Here is a 25,775-nt window from a genome sequence, read left to right as displayed (position 1 = left end):
TTTTAAGTGTAAAAATATCTATGATGTTAACACCTTCAGCAAATTTGACATATGAAGTTTTGAAGCTTGCTGTCAATACAACAAAATAGCATACATATCAAATTGCATATATATCAACATATGTGTTACTCCATCTATTGAAAAAAATCCGCATTATTAACTGGTACACCTAGTACATCTTAGGATTATTTATGCTAGTTTTTAGAATAATGCCATTGGTATTTTGGTAGGGATTGCCTGAATATGGAGATTGCTTTAGGTAGTATGGACATTTTAATGATATTAAGCTGCCCAACCCATGGACATGGTATTTCCTTCCATGTATTTGTGTCCTCTTCAGTTCCTTCTGCCAATATGTTATACTTTTTACAGTATAGGTTTTTTACTTCCTGTAATAATTAGCTTTCTAAGTTTCACACCCTACATCAAACAAATATAGTTTTCTCATGGTGTTTAAGTATGATGACCAGGCAGTTTCCAGTGCCTTCTTACAATTGCTGGATTATTGTGGGGACCCTTTTGGAACCTTGGTTAAAATATCCAATTTCTTTTAGCTTTCTTCATATCTTGGGTTTCTTGATCCTACATGAACTGGTTAATTATATATAACAAAGAATTGAGATCATGTAAATCAGACATCAGCAATAAGAACCTAGTAAGAGAAGAATGGAAAGGGCACACGTGAAATGAAGTAGCAGGAGTAACTTCTTAGTGCAGATGGATGGGGAGTGATGGCTATTAAGGGGATAGCAAGGGTATGTTGAGGGTGGGAAATGGAAAGGATTCTGTGGGTATGGGTAAAGGTGGTTTGGGGAACACAGTACACTATTTGGTAGAGGTTGACATGCACTGAATGAGTGACCAGACAACACCCATTTTGACACTTCAGATGGGGTTTCTGACTCTGGTTCCCAAGTTCTTGCTAACAGGTTAACCAAAGTCATGTTATATGTTTTTTACATCTGACATCTAGATATTATAATATAAAGGACACATTTAAAGAAGTATCTTGATTTGTTTAAAAATATCAAGTCAGAGCTTGTCTTGACATTTTCGTTTTACATTAGTATGTTCTTTATGGTAAATGGTGTTCAGGGTTTATGACTGAGCCAGAAAGCAATTCCTCACCTTCTTTGAACTAAAAATAAATTCCAAGAAATATTCTGAATAGAGGGGAAAAAAACACACTCTTGTGGGTCAAAGTTGTCCCAGTGACTTGGGTTAACTGAGGCCAGAAACCTTTGCTCAAGCCTCTTCTGGGGAATGTTTTAAACCCCTCAACTGAACTGCTCAGGACAGACAAGAAAGACGCGTCAACGCTGGGCTCCCTGTGGTTAGCGCCGGACCTCAGGTGAGAGAGCGCCTGCTGCCTCCTCACCTCTGTGACAGGTAACCTGTGGCCTGGACTTAGATCTGTGTTAGATGTTGGGCTTTACAGTTTTTCTTTTGTTTGTTGTTTTTTTTTTTTTAGAACAAATAACAGTATCCGTTCTGTTTGAGAGGCTGTTTATTTTGGGGAGCGATGCTAGAGAAATGACGGAAGAGGTCTGCCTACTGTTTTTTTCAGGGAAGTGATAGGATTTATTTCCCAACCTGTGAGTCTTTAGTGCCTTTGCTTGGTCTGAGACAAGCTCCATGTAAGCTAAAGCAGGGTTATGCCCTGTGTAGATTAGCTGTTTTTGTTCTCTCCTCTGACCCCAGTTTTCTCTATCACCCCAATTCAGCAATGCAAATGTGGGAGCCCGTTGTACGTGCTCAGTAATGGGAGTTGTTGATGGCAGGTGCATTTTGCACCTTAGTATATGATCTCAAATTCTCAGTATAACTTGTGAAATAGATGAGATTTTATGGATGAGAAGACTAAAGCTCATAGTCACACAGATAGTAAGTGGCTAAGTTGGAATTCAACCCAGGGCTGCCTGTCTTTGATGGCCCCTACACTGACTGCCTCTGGCCGAGAATGTGCTCTAGCTGTGCCTCCTGCAGAGAATGTTCTGTAGCTGTGTTCCTGCATGAGAGCACTGAATTGTCACAAGGTGGGGAGACAGAAGGAATGTTGGCCCCATCTAGGATGGCCTGTCCTTTCCGTATTGGTGGACTTCCTGGCACAGTGGATGGGTCCCCCCCCAGCTGTGTTGTTGGTTGAAGAGTTAACCTTGGGGAACACCAAATTCTTCTAGTAAGTTCCATCAGCTTTGCAGTCACTGATTTTACTAGATGTTGGGGTTTTTGATGTTGTGTTAAACTTTAAACCCCTCACTGGATGTAATATAAAATAACATTTCAAGACTAGTTTAGATGTAGTTTAACTTGGGTTTAAATAGTTATTGGGTTGGTGCTCAAGGCAAATTCATTTTAGTTAGTGTAGAGACTGTTCTTCAGAATATGGTAGATAATTTTATGACATTTTCCAGTTCTTGCTCCAAGATTCCTAATAAATTGTAAAGGCAAATGATTCTTTTCTTTTCTCTGTATGGATCTTTTACTTTAGTTCATTAAAGATGAGAAAAGTTGTATAACAGGAAGATCACTCAAGTAATGGTCAGATGATATGGGATTTAGTCAGATGTCAGCTCTCTGCAGGGTGCTCTTGAGAATTATTACATTTTCACTTCTCCCTGCCCCTTCCCCCCACCCCCCAGCCACCACACTGGACTTGTTTTTATTACAAGAATAATTCATGCTCACTTTAGAAATTTTAAGAAAGGGTTCACACAGGGAAGAAAATAAAAATGACTTACAACCCTACCATTCAAAGACGAAATGGGTTTTAAACATTTGGGGTATAACCTTCTAGCTTTCATGTGTATGTATGTGTGTATGTGTGTGTGTGTATGCACATATACTTAAAAGAAATACACACACACACAGATACTGATTTATGTACTTTTGTTCTCTTCATAGTTAATTTTCTACTTGCCCATCATCTTATCTATATCCAGAGTGTAATTAATGCGGAATGAATTAATTTCTAAGCTATAAAGACATTCTAGAATGTCTAACTTACTTAAGGCTGTCTGCTTACTTGTAGCTCTTCCTTCACTTTATTATAATTATTACCAGTTTACAACTGTTGCTTTTTCAAGTCAGAGTGGGATAAGAGATGCTGATGGCAAACATTTTGGTGGTTAGTTTGGAAAACAGGAACAATGGCCAGAGGCCCTGGAGAGCAAAAGGCCAGGGCGATGGGATCTACTAGTGGAAGTGGTATGACAAAGCAAAAGTACTGATGATCTCAGTCTTTTATAGAGGAGACTGAAGTCCAGAGAAGTCTGGCTTTGTGCAGGCCGAGATTGCCTTAGATAGGGTGGAGTATCAAATACAGTCTGAAAAAAACCATGCTGCTGGCAGCTGCCAAACTAATGACCCAGGAAGTAGGTATAAGTGCACTGGGTGAGGTCTGGCCTGAAGGTCACTGGATTGATATTGGAGTCTGGAGTTTTGGCAGGAGTTCTATTAGAAATTTCATTTTGTGAGTCACTTGCCTCCTGAGTGCCTCATGGTAAGAACACAGTGTCTCATGGTAAGAACACAGACTGTATGGGTTCAATTTCTTGGGTTAACTTTGGGTTTCATTAAACATTATCTTGAAATTTATGGTTGAGGAGAGGCTGTTGAGTATAAATTGCTAACGTGCTCTGCTGATTTCCATCAGCGATGTGATTTGACTGACAACAGTGTGAGCCTAGCCCACTGGGGTCTGGTGAATTACATCTGCTCAGCCAGAGTGTTTCTTGAGCTGGAATTGAAATGCATGGCCCTTTAGTTTCCAGTGTGATGCCAACACTCAGGCAATTGACTTTTGCTCTTCAGTCTCCAACAGGGGGAAAATTATGAAATAAAATGGGGAGAGGCCAGGCATACTGAAGATCCAAACCCATAAATATAAATAACTGCAATTAATCATTTGCAGTCTCTCTTGTCTATTAAATCTATACTCAGTGGGTCAGTAAGTTGCACACAGCTCTTTAGTTCTCAGCCTGTGGTTGGTGGGGGATGTTCTGGGAGCGACAGCTTGTTGAGATGTGACCCAGGGTTCTTTTCCAAGATGAGTCCAAAATCAGTTCAAGCTATAATGAGTTGGGGGGGGGGGGTCACTTGCAAACAACCCCAGCCCAAGGGGGAACAGAAATAGAAAAAAGACTTCTGCTGTTGGCATTTGAGAGGCTCTCTCAGTTGACACTTACTCTTCTTTGCTCCCAGCTTGTTAGGCCGAATAAGATAAAACAGTCTTTCAAGTGTGTAAGTTCAGTAGATATTATACTCAAAATTATCCTGAGGTATTTGTTTTTCTATTATAGAATCCTGTTTTTGATTGTGGTTTATATTTTGACTATTTTCTCATGCGATTTGTTAACTCTCCTTGGTATGTCCTTTTTTCTTGCTTTCATCTACTTGCTATGAACATGGCTAGTGGTGTTCTTAAGTAAAAAATGACTGTTTTTACTCTTAATACCTTAAGGGGTATTAAGGGATGATCCTCCCTCCCCATCTCCCTCTTTCTCTTCCTCCCTTCCTTCCTTTTTTTTCCTTCCTACAAATTTCACCTTATCATTGCACTGATTAAGACCATCCATTGATTTTATATCTCTGTCTTTTCAGAATAAGTGCCTTACAAGGAAGAAGTCATATGTGACTCAGCACCTGTCTTGCTCTCTGACCTCTCCTGTAACCCGTTACTCCTATCATTCATTGGGCTGCAGCCAGAGTGGCTTTCAGTGTCCATAGCGGCCAAGTTTGCACACCTGTTTCCTCCTTGTGGAAGGCCCTTCTCTCAGATCTCTGGGTGGCTGGCTCTTCCTCCTCATTACATTTTTGCCAAATCACCTTCATGAACATTCTATCTAAAGTGGATCCCCTGCTAATCCCAGCCAATCTCTAACCTAATATTCCACCTTGTTTTCTTCATAGCACTTGTCAGTTTCAGAGCACTCAATTTTAAAATTTGTCTACATGTTTAATTTTTGTTTTCTCCAATCTATGAGAGCAGAGAAATCGCCAGTCCCTAGAGCAGTGCTGAGGACATAGCAAGCGTTCAGTAAATCCCAGGTGAATGTATGTTGCAGGACTGAACGTTTCTCCTTTCATTTTCCTTACTTGGGTAGGTCCTTCAGTGAAACTTTCCTGAGTACACGATTAAACTCTTGCTTTGGCTATTTTCTTAGAGTTCACCATTGTTATCTTTCCCTCACCAACTATAAGTGTGTTTTTTGTAAGCCAACTTTTGACAAGGAATTTTGAAGTTTTTTAGGAGTGGCAGATAGATTATTTTTTGGCCAATTTATCTGTAAAGTCTTCTTTAAATCCATGATAGCACAGAAAAATGGTTCTAATTATTTCTTGATCAGAAGCAGACAGCTTTGCCGCGTTTTTTTCCTCCCAAGAGAATTTGGGTTCTGTTCAGATGAGATGGAATTGGAATAAGAATTTCCTTTTTCTAATCTTGAACTTGTGCTTGTGTCTGGTTTGAAGTTCTTAATCTTCATACTCTTATGAAGTTGGTAGTGTTTGTTTCATCCATATTGTGTACAGCAAACTTCTAGGTGAACTCTTCTGACCTAGAACTCAGGAAGGAAGGGAGCAAAGACCTTTGAGTAGATAGAGCCAGACTGTTGAAATCCAAATGCTAAAATGCTGATAAGTTGTTCCTCCTGCCTTGCTCAGAATTATTTATTTGTATTTTAAACACAGTTTTAGCTAATGTGGCTCTCATTCTTCTGACCACAGTGGTAACAAGTTAGAAGTGAGCTGGAGAGCTCCAAGATCAAAAGGGAAAATTACCAGCAGCCTGACAGTTTGGAAGAAACAGGAAAGCTTTGTGAAGCAGACAGGAGAAGAATTCAAATGGAACAGGCTGTTGGTTGGGGCCACTCAGTAAAGGGGCTGATACTGTTGTCCCTGTGCTTTCCTGAGGGCACCGCCCTTTGATGACATAGTTTGATGTTCATTTGGATGGCTCTGAGTCATCAATATTGACTTCATGGGCAATATCCTTTATTTAAGAAGAAGACTATGACTTGTATTTTTGAGATATTTTAATTCAAAGTAGTTTAGACATAAAAACACACACCTGTAAACTTCACTCAAATGTAAACTCTTGCAGGGCAAGAGTTTTGTATATTTGTTCTTAGTTGTATGTTCAGTGCCTAGCACATGTTGGATGGTCTGTCAATAATTAATGAATGAAAGAATGAATTCAAGCCTTATTACCCAATACAGCTAAATAAATAGGACATTAAGATAGTATCACCTTTAATGGGTAAGGTTTTTTTTTGTTTTGTCTTTATTGTGTGTTTTTTTTCTTGTACCTATTGAATGAAGAAAATAATGAAATAATATGAATTTAAAGTTAAAATAGCTCTGGACATTTTCAGAGATGCTTTATTTATAGGTGGCACCGAGGAACCACACTTTCAAATGATTTGCCTGAAATCACAAAGCAAGCTGGTGGTAGAAACAGCGTTACAAGGCAAGTTTCCTTAATCTCACCTTGCTGGTGCTTTTTAAAAATCTTGTTTTGAGAATAAGAATAACATAGAGTCGTTTTTTGTTTTTTTTCTTCTTCTTTTTTTCCTTCCTTTTTACCTTCTGTAGCAATAGCGGCTCTAGAGAAAATATTGAGTAGAATCCTTTTATCTTCTTATGTTCATGCTATTTAAAAATTTTTTCTTATTGTTTTTAGAGAGGGGGAGAGAGAGAGCAAATGTGAGAGAGAGAGAGGGGAAGAGAGAGGTAGAGAGAGAGAGAAAGAGAGGGCTAGGGAAAATATTGATGTGAGTGAAAAACATCAATTGGTTGCCTCCTATATGCATCTCAACCTGGGATTGAACCCGCAACCAAGGATGTGCCCTGACTGGGAATTGAACCTGCAATCTTTTCGTGTATGGGACAACACCCCAACCAACTGAGCCACCCGGGTACGCTGTTTAAATTTTAGAATGTCAAATGCCAGGGTATTAGCTGTGTAATGTTGGTACACAGCTGTCTCATGCACAGTGACTAGACTTGTTAATAGTCTAGGAGTCTAGGACTTGAATGCTTTCTACTTAGGGTGTGTGCCAGTCCTTTTCAAGAAGAAAAGGAAAATCTAAAAGGAGAGGTCTGAAGAGGATGCCTATTCAAGTGGGGCAAATAAGATCTTATGACCAAGTTTGTTTTAGCCAAGATGACTTAGGAAGTGGAGCTATAGCTTTGCGTAGTATTTTTGCATAGGTGAAGGAAAAACTATTATTTTTTCTTTCCCATTTTGGAGGATGAGGGAATGGAGCATTTATAAGATGCTGTATGATTTGTATTTCATACTTCGGAATGAAATTGTTGTTAGACTCTGGCTCTTCTGTTGCCTGATCCTTATTTCCTTAAGGGTCCCGTCATTTTTCAGGGAGTATAATTGCTAAGCTAAAAATACAATCCATGATTATTTTAACTCTAGTACATTTTAGATTTATTTTGCATGATGCTTTATGTGTGTAATTTGGACCTTTGTTGAGAGTTACATCTATACTTGCAGCAGGTTATTAGTTAGATGTGTAGGGGAGTGAATTTTATTTTATTTTTGCTAATCCTCACCTGAGTATATTTTCCCATTGGTTTTTTTTTTTTTAAATATATATATTTTATTGATTTTACAGAGAGGAAGGGAGAGAGATAGAGAGTTAGAAACATCGATGAGAGAGAAACATCGATCAGCTGCCTCCTGCACATCCCCCACCGGGGAAGTGCCCGCAACCCAGGTACATGCCCTTGACCGGAATCGAACCTGGGACCCTTCAGTCCGCAGGCTGACGCTCTATCCACTGAGCCAAACCGGTTTCAGCCCATTGGTTTTTAGAGAGAGTGGAAGGGAAGGGGGTGGGGGAGAGAGAGAAACAGCAATGTGAGAGAGACACATCCATTGGTTGCCTCCTGCATGAGCCCTGAGCCCTGAGCCCTGAGCCCTGAGTGGGTCCTGGGATTGAGCCTGCATGTGCCCTTGACTGGAATTGAACCTGGGATCCTTCAGTCCATGGGCGGATGCTTTTTAAAAAATATATATTTTTTGATTTCAGAGAGGAAGGGAGAGGGAGAGGGATAGAAACATCAATGATGAGAGAGAATCATTGATTGGCTGCCCCCTGCACACCCCACACTGGGGATTGAGCCCACAATCCAGGCATGTGCCTTGACTGGGAATCGAACCTGGGACCCTTGAGTCCACAGGCCGATGCTCTATCCACTGAGCAAAACCAGGTAGGGCCTTTAAGATTTTTTGAGACTTCAAAGAAGGATGACTACATTTAGAAATAGTTTTTTTTTTTTTTTTTGGGTTAGTGGTTAGAGTGTTGGTCTGAGGACTGAAGGGTCTTGGGTTTGATTCAGGTCAAGGACACCTGCCTTGGTTGCAGGCTCCATCCTTGCCTCAGTCAGGGCTCCTGCGGGAGACAACCAATTGATGTGTCTTTCTTACATAGATGTTTTTCTCTCTCTATCTCTTCCTTTCCCTTCCACTTTCTCTAAATATCAGTGGCAAAATATCCTCAGGTGAGGATTAACAAAAACAAAACAAAACAAAAATAATAAAAGACATCTGTAATTAAGATCCAGGCCAATAGAAACTTAATTATCTAAAGCACTTCTTTTTCCCATACAGTGGCCTCCCTACTCATTTTGTTGATAGTTTCTTTTGCTGTGCAGAAGCTTTTTATTTTGATGTAGTCCCATTTGTTTATTTTCGCCTTAGTTTCCTTTTCCCTAGAAGATGTATCCTTAAACATATTGCTATGAGAGATGTCTGAGGTTTTGCTGCCTAATGGTTTCTTCTAGGATTTTTATGGTTTCCCAGCTAACATTTAGGTCTTTCATCCATTTTGAGTTTATTCTTGTGTATAATGTAAATTAGTGGTCTAGTTTAATTTTTTTTGCATGTATCTGTCCAATTTTCCCAACACCATTTATTGAAGAGACTGTCTTGACTCCATTGTATACTCTTGCCTCCTTTGTCAAATATTAATTGAGTGTAATGAGTTGGGTTGATTTCTGGTTCTCTGTTCTGTTCGATTGATCTATATGCCTGTTCTTGTGCCAGTACCAGGCTGTTTTGATTACGGTGGCTTTGTAGTATAACTTGATATCTGGTATTGTGATTCCTGCAACTTTGTTCATCTTTCTGATTGCTGCAGCTATTTGGGGTCTTTTTTGATTCCATATACATTTTTGGAGTGTTTGCCCTAGAATTGTGAAATATGCCATTGTTATTTTAATAGGGATTACATTGAACCTACAGATTGCCTTGGGTAGTATGGACATTTTAATGATGTTAATTCTGCAAATCCATGAACAAAGCAAGAATATTCTTCCACTTGTTTATATCTTCTTCTATCTCTTTTTTTTTCAACACCCTGTATTAACTGACTTATTTTCAATGGTTGTTGACCTTGTTCTCTCTCTCTCTTTTTTTGGTGGCTTTTATTAAACTGATTTGAACCTCTGGAACCAGCTCAACCCTTCTCTGTGCCAACTCCTCCTTCTCTCAAGTTTCTAGGCTCCTGCCCTGCTTTGAGCTGAGGAATGGTCCTGGGCTAACCTCTTCTCAGTCCTCTGTAGCTGTGTGTTTGACCCTGAAAGAATATACCTGACCTAACAGTGCTCAGGGAGATTAGGAGGAAGCTTTTCCAAAGTACTTTCTTGCTAGAAGCTAGAACCGATACATATTACATATGTAATGTTTGTCCTCTTTCATTTTCTCTTTGTTTCCTGATTTTTGTTACCTTTTTTGTCTTTATGGAATCCTTTTTCTTTGATTATATACTCTCCCCCCCCCCCCCCCCCCCCAATCTTTGGGTTGGACCCTTCTGGCTTGGGATTTCCTGGGGGAAATTGATTGGAATAGAACATGCCTTTCCTAAAGCAGTCTGTCTTTCTGATAGGGTGTGAAAGGCAAGGACAAAGCTAGGGTTTGGATGCTGAGCCAGGAATGTGTGATTATGTAGCTGTAGCTTCCGAATGAGCCACAGTCCAAAATTTTGGCCATCTAGAATCTGAGGACCCATTGTATTTCTAACTTTTCTGCTGACTTTTACTGGGTTCTTTCATTTATCTTGTTTTATCAGGAAAATATTTTTCTCAATAGCTTCAGAAGAGGTTGTCATTGTTATGTTTGTGGCTTTAAAAATTAATTAATTAAATAATTTATTTATTTATAATAAGGGAAAGGTGAGTAGAAGGTGATTAAAAGATAAACGTGGCTACTATTTCCTCGTGACTTAGTATATTCACTTATTTCTATTGGGATAATCTTTTGAGGATAACCCTTGGGTCAATTTCCTATCGAGATTTGGCCTAAGTTCTTTCTTACAGTGTTTCAAACAACCCAAAAAAGGACAAGTAAGTTTTCAGTTTATGGATTAGGACTTCGCTCTTTTTCCAAAGAAGAGGTTGGGGGCCTCTGATGTTGACTATTTTGTTCATTTATGTCTGACAGCTTTCAAAAAGCATGTGTGTTTCTGCAGGACCACATGCTGCCACGTGAGATGTACTAGTATGTGTGTAGAAGTGCCTCTCTGCTTCGCTGGGGAGAATTCCTTTGCGGTTTTGACAGTGTAGTGTCAGCCCTGGGGAAAGAGAAGGTAGTACATGGTGTGCTTTGATACTGTGTTAAGCACTTTATCAGCATGTGCTGGGTATGCCTAAACCAGGATGTTCTTTCTTGTAGAGAAGTGTTCACAACATTTGCTGTCACACCAGTTGGAATGATAAAGGGTTTGCTTTGTTGAAGCATGTTTAGTTCAAAACACCCAGAAACCTTGGCTTTTATAGTTAAAATGAGGCTGCTGGGTGGGAAGGTACTTTAGAGCTCACTCCCTTTTGTTCCATTTTGCTGGGGACTTGCTGCAAGTTCCTTGGTTGCATAGGACTTCCTCTGTTGAGGTCCCGCACCCTTATTTTGTAAGATTCCTATGACCATCTCCTGTAAGACACTGATTTTGTATACAGGTGGACCTTGAGGCCTGGCCCTTTCAGTTGTACCTTCTGTGGGTTAGATAGAGTGTTATGACTCAAAGTGGATGAGGGGGCGTTTTTCCTGCACAGCTATAAGGTAAGTGCCTGCACAATTGAAGTATAAAGAGCTTCTTGCTACTTTGAAACTGCACATGCTATGTAAAGGGCTTCATACTTGTAGATTACATCCTGGTGTTTTCATTTTATGTTTTTTATTTTAGTTATTTTTAAAAATATTGTTTATTGATTTCAGAGAGGAAGGGAGAGTGAGAGAGAGATAGAAACATCAATGATGTGAGAGGATCATTGATCGGTTGCCTCCTGCATGCCCCCCACTGGGGATCGAGCCCACAACCCAGACGTGTGCCTCAAACAGGATTTGGACCATGATTTCCTGATTCATAGCTCAACACTGAACCACTGAGCAGTTCATTTTATATTTTAAATTCCTCACTCACCTGGATTTCTCAGTGAATGTGATCAGAGTGGCATGGAATCCTTTATATCTTACTAGAGAACATAGGCCCCAAGGACTGCAAGGCTTATGATTGAAACGACTCTTCTGAAAATGGTCTTTGAGCTATACCTCCTCCTCCCCTCTCCCCTCCCCAAGCAAACACTGACTACTCTTGTAAAATATGAGAAGAAATATGCTTACATCTATGCTGGCAAAAGACTCAAAACTCTGAGAAGTCCCAGTTTCTCTTAAGTTAATGAGAGCATGAAGATTGGAAAGGAAATTGCTATTTCTACACCAGAGGTCCAAGGATAGGAGAATTTTTGTAAAGGTGAAGGCCCTGGGTGGATATCCAAGGAAGAGTGATAAATCCATATGGATGGATTTTCATTTATGCTAAATTAAGAGAGAAGCTAGGGCTGCTAGATAGGGAGAGGAGTTTGTGAATGCTATTTCAAGAATTCAGGGGCCAGGAATTGTGCTCTTGTTCTGGAATAAATTTGCTGGTGCGTGGTTGCTGAAGGGACCCTCAGCCTTTTTTTAGTGGGTGGTTATTTCTTGTTTTTAAGTTTAAAATGTGTGGTTTAATTATTCAAATATATGATTTAGCTGGGAGAGTAGCCTTCTGTCTGAATAGGAGGCAGAAAGGTTGAGCATTCAAGGAGTATTTGAAATAGGATCTGAGTAGTTATTCTTGTTGGCGTCACTTTTTTTAAAAAATATTTTTATTGATTTCAGAGAGGAAGGGAGGGGGAGAGAGAGATAGAAACATCCATGATGAGAATCATTGATCAGCTGCCTCCTGCATACCCCACACTGGGGATGGAGCCCACAACTCCAGCATGTGCCCTGACTGGGGATCCAACCATGACCGCCTGGTTCATAGGTCGATGCTGAACCACTGAGCCACCTCGGCAGGGTGGAGTCACTGTATTTTTAATGGGACTCCTAAAGGACAGCTAAGAATTAGGTTGAGCCAGGTAAATGGCAGGTTTATATAAAAGCAGGGGTTGCCGAAACCGGTTTGGCTCAGTGGATAGAGCGTCGGCTTGCGGACGGGAAGGTCCCAGGTTCGATTCCGGTCAAGGGCATGTACCTGGGTTGCGGGCACATCCCCAATGGGAGATGTGCAGGAGGCAGCTGATCGATGTTTCTCTCTCATCAATGTTTCTCTCTCATCGATGTTTCTACCTCTCTATCTCTCTCCCTTCCTCTCTGTAAAAAATCAATAAAATATATTGGGAAAAAAAAAAAGCAGGGGTTAACAGACTTTGAGGAGTGGCAAACCCAGTTTTTGTTTGCCCAAGTACGGGCATTGTGTAGTTATATCACATTGTTTGCGGGTAGTTTTTATCGCGCGCTAACAGGTGGCGCGGGCCATTTTTGCTAATTTTTTGCGCAAATGGCAATGTTCAGTAAAATTACGATAACTCTAGTTTACGTATTTATACGTTACCCGCATTCTACCGCTAGTCTATAAAAAACGTATTAATACGTGTCCCGCGCTCTACTACACTGGTAGAACGTATAAATACGTAAAATGTATAAATACGTTTCCTGCATACAATGTGATATCTGTAGTTCTGGGAGAAGATTCCTCAAACCATAACTTTACCTGTGACTACTCTTGTGAGTTTGAGACCCACCTGTTCATTTTTTTTTTTTTTTTTTACTGTTTTCTCTAAGTTGGTGTTCTATCAAGATCTCAAATTTCTTTAATTCCAAACTAAGCTCTTTTCCCTTAAACCTACTTCTCTTTCTAAAGCGCAATAGTGTAATGTTGAGGGCAGCCCCCAGTTACCAGGGTAAAACCCCTTGTGGTGTTAAGTCTCTTCCTGCTTCCTTTGTAATCGGTTGTCAGGTCCTGCCCTGGTTTCTAATTTGGTGCTGTCATTAGATTTCTGCAAAGCATCAATCTCTGCATTTTGAACTTTTGAAATGATCTTAAGCCAGGCTCTCATTCTCTCACATGGGGACTATTTCATTGCCTGCCATTGGTCCCCCTGTGTTAGAAGCTCACTCTTTGTTTCCTTCTAAGAATTTTATGGTTTCAAGTCTTATGTTTAAGTCTTTTTTGTTGTTGTTGTTGTGTAAAGGGAACTTTTTTGTCGTTGTTGTGTAAAGGGAACTCTCACATTTTTATTTATTTTTTATTTTTTTGTTAATCCTCACTCGAGGATATTTTCCATTGATTTTAGAGTGGAAGGGAGAGGAAAAGACCGAGAAATATTGATGTGAGAGAAACACATCGATTGGTTGCCTCCTGCATGAGCCCCCACCAGGGTCTGGGCTGGGGAGGAGCCTGCAACCTATTTATGTGCCCTTGACTGGAATCGAACCCAGGACCCTTCCATCCTCAGGCTGACGTTCTATGTACTGAGCCAAACTGGTTAGGGCTGTTTTTAAGTCTTTAATCTATATTGAGTTGATTTCTGTGTGTGATGTAAGATAGAGATCCAGTTTCAATCTTTTGCGTGTGGTTGTCCAGTTTTCCTACCACAATTTATTGAAGAGAGTATCTTTTTCCTAATGGAATATTCTTGACTCCTGTGTCAAAAATTAATTGACAGTATATTTGTGCATTTATTTTTTGAGCTCTTTATTTTTTTATTTTTTTAAATATATTTTATTGATTTTTCACAGAGAGGAAGGGAGAGAGATAGAAAGTTAGAAACATCTATGAGAGAGAAACATCGATCAGCTGCCTCCTGCACACCCCCTACTGGGGATGTGCCCGCAACCCAGGTACATGCCCTTGACCGGAATCGAACCTGGGACCTTTCAGTCCGCAGGCCGACGCTCTATCCACCGAGCCAAACCGGTTTCGGCTTGAGCTCTTTATTTTGTTTCATTGATCTCTGTGTGGTTTCATGCCAATGCCATACTGTTTTGATTACTATAGCTATGTAATATAGTTTGAAATCAGGAATTGTGTTACCTTCAGCTTTGTTCTTTCTCAAGATTGATTTGGCTATTGAGGATCTTTTGTCTATCAGAGCATTAACAGCACTCAATATATAGCACAATTAGTTATAAGACAAAGTTGCAAGACAGACTTTGATATTTAATCCTCCAAATTGATTGTGATCCTCTTCAGGGTAGTTGATACACCCATATATATATTTAAATGAGTATCTTTCATTTAGGGTTTTGTTTAGTTGGGCTGGTGTTCTCCTTGCAAGAGTTAGAGGGCTGGCACTGGTCTGTGCAAATGCAGGAATCACTCCTGAGTCAGTGTATTTGTGATTTAATTCATGGGCTATTAAATAAGGACATCAGGCTATGCTGACTAAGCTAATTTTGTTGTTGTTAATCCTCACCCAAGGGTATATTTTTTTCCCATTGATTTTGTTAACGTAAAAAAACCATTGAAACCTGTAAAGAATTTTTGTGAGTTTATTTGAGCCAAACTGTCGACATATGCCAGGAAGGAGAACCTCAACGAATTGAGATAATGCTCCGGAGAATGGCGGGGTTACATTTCTATTTATACATTGCAATCAAAGGAGGAACATAGGTGGGTTACATGAAATTCATTGGTGATAGATTAAGGAGGAGGGATAAGCAAAGCAGGGAAACCCCTGGGATTGGATAAGAAGTAAAATGATGGACACATACGTAGGTGGGTGCAGGAACAATTAACATGATGAAGGAATTTGTGGTATCTGTCCTGGGTTCCAGCACATTTGGTTGTGCCCCAGGGGCTCTAGATAAAGAGAAGTCACAAGTTACCCAGACATTTCAAGGGTTTGTTATCATAGATGCAAAAAGACAGATAGGCTCAGTTAAGGTAAAAGTTGACCTTGTCAGTGAAATACTGGCCTAGGACGTAACTGCCCACCATAACTGCTTTTAGTTAAAGTTTAATTTCAGACCATCCTTTGTGGTGACTTTAGGTCTGAGTTTGCAAGACTGCCATGCAGGCCTCCCCTGAGCTTGTCAGGTCAGCATGTGGCCCCTTTCATCCACAATTTTTAGAGAGTGGAAGGGAGGGGTACAAACAGAAACATTGGTGTGAGAGACATATCAATTGGTTGCCTCCCGCATGCTCCCGAACCAGGGCAGTAATCGAACCTGCAACCGAGGTACGTGCCCTTGACCAGAATCGAATCCGAGACCCTTTAGTCCTCAGGTCGACGGGCATTCTAACCACTGAGCACTCAGCGGGGGGCCTAAGCTAATTTTTTGGATGATTTTTCTATCTTGATTTTCTCACAATTTTAGTTGCAAAATGTAAAAATTTATTGATATTCTTGTTCCCCTTTGCTAAGTTACTGGTTGCAGCTTTTACTTAGAAGGAAGCATCTTTTTATAATAAGTGTGCAAACTTTTCTCCTTATAATGGAATGTAAATGGGTATAAGTACTCCGGAGCATGTGGTTTATATTTATCTGGTTTTACATTTCTTTCAGCATTGAAATAAAGTCCTTACATTATCTGGCAGAAGGTTACCAGTAGATATTTTATCAGAGGGCTCTTCACTGCCTTAGTCAAGGGACTGTACACTTTGAGGGAGTTTTGACAATAAGACTTTCCTTTGGGAGTAACAGAAAAACCTGGGGTGTCTCTTTGAGAACAAAGGCAGGGCAGACCCACCCATGCTTAAGAGCATAGACTAAGCTGTGGTTTTGTCACTTAGTAGGGAGTGGCCTTGGGCAAGTCCCCTATTTCCTCTTTTATGAAATTAGGTTGTTGTAAGGTTGATGTGAGCTGATATATATAAAGAATTAAAAGCATAGTACTTACTAGATTAGCAGATAATAAATGGTAAATATTAATCATCATCATTGTCTCATCATCATCATCATCATCTTAGGAGAGCCAGGTCAAATTGACTGATTCTGTGCTGTGTGTGTGTGTGTGTGTGTGTGTGTGTGTGTGTGTGTGTACATGCGTGTGTACTTTTGTTTTTGAATTACCTGTAAGAGTGATTTACTCATTACAACTAGCTAGATGATCTTATGGATGAATTTGATCACAATAGAAATAATGATTCCCTAAGTATAGATTATCTTATGAAATTACTGAAAAAAGAAAGTATTGATTATAGTCAATATTATTATTAACTTTGCAAAATAATGTATTAATGCAGTTTTTTTTGTTGTTAGTATTAGTGGCTCATTGAAAAATCCCATGAAAATATGCCCCTTAGCAAGGTTTGGCTTCAGACAAATGAAATTTAAGCCGCATAATGAGGTGAACAAGGAATATAGGAACCTAGACAACTGGAAAAATTGTCTCCAAAATTAACTGGCTGAGTGGTCACCTTTGCTGAAGTATTTTCATTGACTGTATTATATGACATCCCTCAGTTGGCTGTGTTGATGTGTGGTCTCCTTTCTGAGGTCATAAATGACATTATCAACAAGACAGAAGCAATGAAACTGAGCTAAAGTCAATCAGCTATAAAACACATCCAAGGAACCACCAGGCTGCTGTTGGTATGGGGAAGGCAGATACATACATTGTTTAGGTAAATAAAACTAGGTCTCTATTTTCTGTCCCTGCCTGTCAAGGGGACCCAGTTAGTCTGGATATCGTATGTTATCTTGTCTGGGCTGCTAGGGTTTCTGTTGTGCGATTGGCACCCCTGTGAGCATTTACAGCAGTAGTAGGAACGGTGCTGGTGAGCTGTAACAAATGGATGCTTTCCAAATTGGCTAAATTATGGTTTCTACATCAGAGAAACCTGGGACATTAGGTTTTGTTTATGGTTGACTGAATGATGAAGGGAGGCGCCTAGCCAGCATATACCAACTGTTGTGCACAACTTGGGAGAGAGGGGATGGTTGATGGAGAGACGGGACAGTCAAGAAGATGCCTCCAGTAGCAGAGAACGTATGTATGCCTGTGAAATAGTTTTTTTGGTGAGAATCTTAATAATAAAGACGAATCTTAGACTTCAGGAGTTTGTCAGAAGGAATGAGATCAGAGTAAAAATAAAGTTTTAAGAAATGCCAACTTTTATTTTAGTAGATAACTTATAGTATTCCAAAATAAATTTTCTGTGGAATCATAGTTACCAACTGCACTGTGGTTCTTTGCTTTAGGACCCAAACATTTTAGCTGCCATAATTTACATTGAGATGATATATATTCCTTATTATCCTCGGTTAAAACTGACTTTATATCAACTACTTTCTTGAGGCAAGAAATATCTGTAGAGTATAAGGTGTGTCGTCTAGACAGGTCAGACCTCCGCCCATTCAGGAAAATAGGGTAGTGACTTCCCTGAAATATGTGGGTGCGCCAGCTCCTTTTGTGAATAAGTCTCAGGCAGGTACTATGGACTGTAGGTTCGAATTCTTCTTAGGTGATCACACAGTATTATCTTTTTTTGTTTAACAGAATAAAAACTGGCAAGAGGTCCCCCCCCCCCCCCAGTGGAATTTTTATTTTTATGCTTTTTATTTATTTTTATTTTATTTTTTTGCTTTCTGAAAAGTAAAGAATATTTGTCTTTAAAAAAACTTAAAAAAAATACCATGAGTCTAATAGCAGAAATATTTTTACAAAAGGTGAGAAGAAAGACAGTCAAAAGCTAACACGATGTAAGACTTTAGAAAAACAGTGGGCACAAAAGAGTACTTGGTCTGGAGGGTTTTCCCTTGAAATAGGGGTGTCAGGCAAACTCGGCTAGAGGTAACTTTTTAAAGTTTCCTTAGTGGAAGGAGCTACAGCAGTGTTCAAACTGTCACTTTGTGAAAGGATCAAGGCATGGTTTCCTGGGCCTTTTTGTCTGTAAAGTGTAGACTCTTTTAGGGATAGAAATGTAAGTGTGTGGGCTTTGGGCTCTACTGAGAACTTCATTAGGAAGGGGAAAACTCAGGGAGTTGTACCACAATGTGAATTAAGCACTTGACAAAGAACCCAAAGCAGGCATGGAGTTCATTGTCATGTTGAGTGACAGAGGACTTCTCCTAGTTCTCCTTGCGGAGGGGATTAGCAGTGGAACAAATCTGGGAGGACGGTGTGCAGTTTTGTCAGATGCACAATGACATTTCTTTTCACAGCTCTCTTGACTTTATACTGTTTAAATATCTTCGGTTGTCCCTTAATTTGCTTTTCTTTCTTTAATTCCTGTTGGAAGGGAGCTTTTGAATAGTCAATTCCCATGTTTATTTGTGTTTTTTTTGTTTATTGTTTTTGAATGGAAATACTCAAAATGGTATGTTAGTAACTGACTTATTTTATATTTTCTTTTCTAGGTTAACATAGTTTCATAAATACACAGTCTCTTTATTATTTGGACTGTTCATGTAATGAAAATCCTAATTAATTTTTTTGTTTCCTTTTTTTTTTTTTTGTAGGCTAAGAAATGGCATTTAAGAAGGCAGTAAAAGGGACAATTCTTGCTGGAGGAGGTGCTCTTGCAACTATTCTAGGCCTCTCTCAGTTTGCCCATTACAGAAGGAAGCAAGTAAGTAACGGCACACGTATTGATTATAGCATGAAACTTAAATGTGTGAAAGAATTGTGTGTGGGGTATGTGTATGCTGATGGTTTTGTTTAGACATTACTGTCTCAGTTTGATCTGAAAGACACTAATTTAGAAACTGCCTTAAGGATCCTTGAGAACTGCATGTATCTGATTTAAAAAAAGTAAATTTCTTTATCAGAAAGTATTATATAACTTAGCCCCTGTTTGTGCTTTGGTTTTAAAAGACTGCTTCATTTCCAAGTGCCAGCGTTTGTTCATTTAGACTTTTCCTTATTTCATTCTTCCAAATGTCTGGATACCTTCTCTGTTCCTGCCAAAAGTTTGTCTTGTTAGAAGGCAGGCAGCTGAGAAAGGAAATGGAAAAGAAAGAGCCTGTATTAAAGGCCCAAATTTGAATGTTGGTTTTGTTTCTTATTGGTTTAGTTTATATAGAACTACTTTATATTTGGTAAAATTTTTATGGGGGAAAGACATGAAAATGTGATTGGTATTGTTAACGTAAAAAAACCATTGAAACCTGTAAAGAATTTTTGTGAGTTTATTTGAGCCAAACTGTCGACATATGCTGGGAAGCAGAACCTCAATGAATTGTGGGGTTACATCTGCATTTATACATTTATACATTGCAATCCAAGGAGGAACATAGGTGGGTTACATGAAATTCATTGGTGATAGATTAAGGAGGAGGGATAAGCAAAGCAGGGAAACCCCTGGGATTGGATAAGAAGTAAAATGATGGACACATACTTAGGTGGGTGCAGGAACAATTAACATGATGATGAAGGAATTTGTGGTATCTGCCTGGGACCCAGCACATTTGGTTGTGCCCCAGGGGCTCCAGATACAGGGAAGTCACAAGTTACCCAGACATTTCAAGGGTATGTTATCATAGATGCAAAAAGACAGATAGGCTCAGTTAATGTAAAGGTGGACCTTGTCAGTGAAGATACTGGCCTAGGACGTAACTGCCCACCATAACTGCTTTTAGTTAATTTCAGACCATCCTTTGTGGTGACTTTAGGTCTGAGTTTGCAAGACTGCCATGCAGGCCTCCCCTGAGCTTGTCAGGTCAGCATGTGGCCCCTTTCGTCCACAGTATGAAGTTTCCAAATAATTTAAAGTGTTCAGTTGATTTTTATTTTATTTTTTCCCCTTTGGAGAAAAAAGGCACCACAACTATGCCTTCCTATAGTTTATATTAATGCTAAGAAATAATTTTGGTGAATGGTTTTGCTTTTTTTTCTGGGTTGAAATGCTGGTAGCCACCTCAGTAGTCAGTATCAGGACCTAAGGATACTTTGTGATACCAGCTGGGTGGTGCGTTCTCTTTCTTTTGTTTTTGGGTGGTGCATTCTCTAAGCAAAGATGGAGATGCAGGAATGTGGGAAGCTATTTGTGGCTGGGTTATCTATGAACTACTATTTTTTACACTTTTGTGATAACCTTTAAGCCCTGGTTGTCTTACATTTGTTGTTTTGGTTGCTTTCGGCTATAAGGCGGAGGAGCCAGCCTCGGCTTGGAGTCCTATGTCCTGAATGGGTAATAGCACTTTAAAAGCACATATTAAGAAAAATCAATTTGCTGGCTTATAGTTTTTAAAAAAATATATATTTTTATTGATTTCTGAGAGGAAGGGAGAGGGAGAGATGGAAACACCAATGATGATAGAGAATCATTGATCGGCTGCCTCCCGCACGCCCCCTACTGGGGATCAAGCCTGCATCCTGGCCACATGCCCTGGGATGGAATCATGATTTCCTGCTTCCGAGGTCAACACTCAACCACTGAGCCACAGCTAGTTATTTTTAAGGCTTATTTTTAGTGCTTCCTCCTAAAGATGGACCATGTTCAACAGATCAGTTAGGCTTTTTCATTCTTAACTTTGAGCACATTACCTTAAGGTTCCCCCAGGAGTACATGTTACAGGTATTATTAATTGCTTAACTTTTTACTGAAACTTAACTTTACCCATTGATAATTTTTGATGCACACGCTTTCTTTTAAAATGTTGTCTTGGTTCCTTAAAAGTGAATGTGAAAAGACAAAAAAAAAATTATATGTGATAGTTTTCCTTCTATTCTTTCCCTTGTAAATATGAGCTAATGTAACCGACTTGGTACCGGAACCCTTACAGAACTCTTCAGTCACCAAATGTGCTTTAACCATTGGTCAGCTCTGAGAATCAACCTGTTTGTATTTAGAATACAATTCCTGTCTGCATTTTAGGAGGGAAGTTTTGTGCTGGGAATATCAAATGAGCACAAGCTGGGAGCTAGGAGCCAGGAGAGAGAGCACTGTAGTAGGTACAGAGCAGGCTGTGGAGGCTATTTCAGAAGTGTGGTTTTGTTTGAGACTTGGGCTTTCATGGATTTGATTACTTCGGCCATCCTTAACCAGTGCTATCTGTAATGATACTGGAAAATGCCAGTGTCAAAGGTAACGACATTTAATATGATGAGTTGTTGCTAAATTTGTACATGGTTTATTACTTAAGCACAGTAAGCATGTTCTACCTCAGAGCTTATAACTTAACTTTGTACCGGGGTAATATGTTGTTTTTTTTTTTAAATGTTTGATTTCTTTTTAATTTCAAAGGATAGAGCAAACAGTTGGTACTGTCTTCAATTAGAAGTGAATTTTAATCATTAAAATAAAAGGCAAACAAGGGTCTGTTGATTTCTGGGACATTTGATCATTTTCTCCTTCCTACATTAGACATCCTGACTACCTAATAGCCAAAATGAAACAGATATCAGCAGTTCAAGTCATTTATAATTTTAAGCTGACAAGTGTTTTTGAGAAAAATCACCGTAGGCATATTCAGTCAATGAGTTGCATATGATATGCATCCAAGTGTGTGCATTCTTCTGTGGTGATTCCTGTCCCTTTAAGCCACTGCCGTGAGCATATTTTGGGTAGCAGGTTGAGATGTAGCCATAGGGATGGCAAAAAAGGGAGAGAGAATGATGGGGAGGGAGCAAGGGGGAAAAGGAGACCAACTCATTTGAGCCATTGACATAAAATGACCACAGGCCTCAGCTGTCCTTTCTCAGAAAATATCTGCCAATCAGAGCCATCCTGGGCAGGAACATTTTCCTGACTTTAATAGTCAATAAAAACCTCCCCCTTGATATCCATTTTATATATATATTTCAGTTTTCTAAGATGATTCCAACTGACAAAAAATTCTCCTCCTTTAAGAATAAGTTGGTGTTGAAAGCCCAAGATGCTGATGCCTGAGAAAGCTGTCTCTTGACTTTAAGTTCAGGCACATTTTGCTGGCATTTCTGTACCCACATTTTTGTCTCCCTTGCCCCCTAGCTTGTGGTCATTTGATATTCCCAGTACAAAGCTTCCTTCCTAAAATGCAGTCAGGGTTTGTATTCAAAATACAAATGGGAGATTCTAAAAGCTTACCAATAGTTAAAGCACACTTGGTTTGGTGATGGCATACTTCCGTAAGTGTTCAGGTGCCAAGTCGGTTAAATTAGCTTATATTTGCAAGGGAAAGAATTTTTAGAAGGGAAACTATGACGTATACTAATTTTCTTTGTTTAATTGAACAGAAAACACAATGAAATTGAGTAAGAGGTGGTTCACTTACCTTGTACCCAGTTGCTTGAATAGGTGAGAAAAGAGAGACATTTGTGCAGATGCTGGCAATCCTGGGGGCAGGTTGGGGGTTAGAGGTGATAACAATGATATTTTGGTCTCACTTTACTTTGTAGTATGGCTTTCCTTCTTACAAGCACATTGATTACATTTCTGTTATGTTTTTCAATGGTGAATAGTGTATACTGTTGACTCAGGTGAGGCCTAGAGATGTTTTTCTTTTTTCTTTTGAGATAAATGAAGTCAGATTTAGAAGGGATGGAGATCGCAATGTTAGGAGAGAGCTATTATTATCATTATTATATTTTCTTTGGGAACTAAGCAAACTAAATCTTCAATTCCGGTGAGGAAGCTGATAGAGAAAAGGAGATGAATGGTGGCTGACTTTTGACTGTGACCACCTGCAGGGGAGGAGGTTTGTGGCCACACTGCATCCCCATTCCTGGCCCCGCTCCGTTACGCATGCAGTGGTTGAGTGGTCTTGAAGAGGCTTTCTGTTCATTTCCCCGCTTCTTTTATTTCTTCACCCATAAGTAGGTGACTAAGTTTCCACAAAAACTTCTTGATTTTTCCTCTCCCCAGACCAGCCATATGTCAAGGGTCAGGAGGCTGAGTAGTAGGGTATACACATCCCAGCTCTGTCTTAAGTCCCACCAGGGATGCAGCAAGCAAACTACTTCTGCAGTGGTGTGCAGATTTTCAGGAGCAAGGCATTTGTCACTTCCTATTTAGTATACGTCTGTTTAATAATAAACTGTTAATGGGAAGGGACTTAGAAGACATCCAATCTTCCTCTCAGTACAGAACGTTCTGCTGGTGATTCTTTAATATCTAGTGAAAGAGAAGGGTTACTTCATACTTCATGGGAGAACTTTTTTTTTTCTTTCTTCTTCTAATTCCAAGCTGATAGGAGAATGGAGCTGATGAGTAGGAGGGTTTATATTAGGAGTGAGTGGCAGAGGGGCAGAGTGGAGAGTGTAAAAGCCAGGGCTGCCTGAGGGTTCTCAGGGGGATGGGAAGAATGGAGTTAGCCGGGAAGAGAATGGAGGCAAAGATAGGGTGGGAGTGCAAAGATTTAATGAGGTGCCCCCTAGGCTCTTGACTTTTCATAATAGACAAAGGCACTTTTCGAAAAACTTTTTTAAAAAGCTGAACATTTATTTCATACCTTCTAGGTCCTAACTGGAAACATTGGTGTGATAGTGTGGGTTTCTTTTCAACCCCAGTGGTATGGCTGATGTAACCAAGACCTATTTAGGTCTGAGGGTGGGCCCTCTCACGTAACACGTACTGGGCTTGTTCCTTCCATTACCCACTCTGGAGGTGTGGTGGGCTTTGTGAACCAACACCGAGGTGGAACCTGAGAACCACTAAGAGCTTTCTCAAAGCCCGGATGTGAAAGTCTTTGCTTTTTTGCACCAGACATAGGCCAGGGAGTGGGCTTAAAAGTATGGAAATTAAGGTCTTTTATCCATGTAAGGGGAGGTATTAAGATCAAGGAATTGAGAGATTCCAGTGATTGATGTGTTATTCCTGAGCAACATAACAGAGGACAAGAGCATGATCTTTGATGCAGTTTTTGCAGGCTGCCTGTATCTTCACTGCTTCTTAAAAACTAAGTGACTATGGGAAAAAATTATTAAATTCTCTCAGCCTCATCCCCCTATCCTCTCCCCCCTGTAAAATGAGGAGAAGAATGGTACAGTAAGTCTTTGCTAGGTTCTGTGACTTTTAGTGAAATGATGTATAAGAAAACCAATGTTATCATAGGCTAATTGATATAAATAAGAGTTAAATTCCTATGAATGGACCTTGAGAGTTTCAGGCTAAGTGAAATAAGTCATATGGAAAAGGACAAGAATCATATATGGGATATAGAATAGAAAGCAACAAATGAACAAAACAAACAAACTCATAGATATGTAGACAACAGCATGAAGGTTACCAGAAGGAACGAAGGGTGGGGGGAGGTGGAAGAGGGAAAGGGGGTCAAATATATAGTGATGAAAGGAGCTAGACTTTGGGAGGTGAGCACACAATGCAATATACAATAATGTATTATAGAATCGTACACTTGAAACGTTATTAATCAATGTCACACCAATGAATTTAATTTTTAAAAAAATATATTTTATTGATTTTTTATAGAGAGGAAGGAATAGGGATAGTTAGAAACATCGATGAGAGAGAAAAACATCGATCAGCTGCCTCCTGCACACCCCCTATTAGGGATGTGCCCACAACCAAGGTACATGTCCTTGACAGGAATCGAACCTGGGACCCTTGAGTCCGCAGGCCGACGCTCTATCCACTGAGCCAAACCGGTCAGGGCAATAAATTTAATTTTTTAACAAAAGAATTAATTTCCTATGGCATCTCATCAACGTCATAACAAAATTGTGTTATTTGGGGACTGCTGTACTTCCCTCATAGGATTGTGGAAGAGTAGTAAAGCCTGGGAGAGTTTCTGGAACATAATAAGCTTTCAAAAACATTAGATACGATTAGATTCCCAGGTGACATGAATATGAAGTGTGCTTGTAGTTGGCAAGAAAGTCATTCTTGTCACTGTGGATTCTTGCACCTTTTTAAGAATTTGAGGTTAGTAGCAATCGGTATGCCTTTCATCTGAGGTGGTTGGAGAATGGCTAGAAAACAGTTATACAAACACCCTCTTGTTTTTTCTTCTTCTTGCTTTCTGATCTGAAGATAAGCCAGTAACAAGGTGGACAATCCCAATTATTGACTTAAACTCTTTTCCGAAAGTTGTAAGTAATAAATTTCATAAAGTTTCCACTCTCTCTCTTTTTTTTTAAACTTTGTAGGCTTATATGAGTTATGGCAGATTTGATTTCTTTGTTTCATCGATGTTTCTCTCTCTCTTTTCCTTTCCCTTCCTTTCTCTTTAAAAATCAATGAAAAATTAAAAAAAAAAAACTCGGCATTTTTTTGGTAAATCAGAATTTTCATATATCATTTTAGCTTGAAGTACAATGCAATTCAACTTATTCTTTCCTAAAATCAATGATATAGTAATAGTTGTTAATGACAGGATCTTTCTGCTTTGCAAAAACAGTTTCACTTTGTAAGAGACAGCAATTCACATACTCTTAGTGGCTTCCTAAATACTGTAGTACCTTGTGCTTTGTGTATTACTTAAGGGAACCTGGAAAAAGTCCTAGTGACAATGTGTTAGGTGGGTTGAAATATAGGCAAGCTTATGCTACCTCTGTTGTTAATATCATCAGAACCTATGAGGAAAAAAAAAATTATGCCAACGAGAGGCAA

At 39.5% G+C, this 25,775-nt stretch overlaps 1 protein-coding gene across 4 annotated transcripts in view; it reads left to right on the top strand.

Annotated features, from left to right (window-relative positions):
- The window catches only part of GPD2 (glycerol-3-phosphate dehydrogenase 2), a 141,025-nt gene that overhangs the window by 19,649 nt on the left and 95,601 nt on the right, over positions 1–25,775 (top strand). For all 4 annotated transcript variants that reach the window (XM_059704404.1, XM_059704403.1, XM_059704405.1 and 1 more), the window contains exon 2: positions 18,745–18,854. In XM_059704404.1, coding sequence (XP_059560387.1) covers positions 18,753–18,854 — 102 coding nt within the window. In that variant the 5' untranslated portion in view covers positions 18,745–18,752. The remainder of the gene's footprint in view (positions 1–18,744; positions 18,855–25,775) is intronic.

The sequence above is a fragment of the Myotis daubentonii genome, chromosome 7, assembly GCF_963259705.1.
Source record: "Myotis daubentonii chromosome 7, mMyoDau2.1, whole genome shotgun sequence".
Taxonomy (NCBI): domain Eukaryota; kingdom Metazoa; phylum Chordata; class Mammalia; order Chiroptera; family Vespertilionidae; genus Myotis; species Myotis daubentonii.
This window is presented reverse-complemented; position numbering and strand designations above follow the sequence as displayed.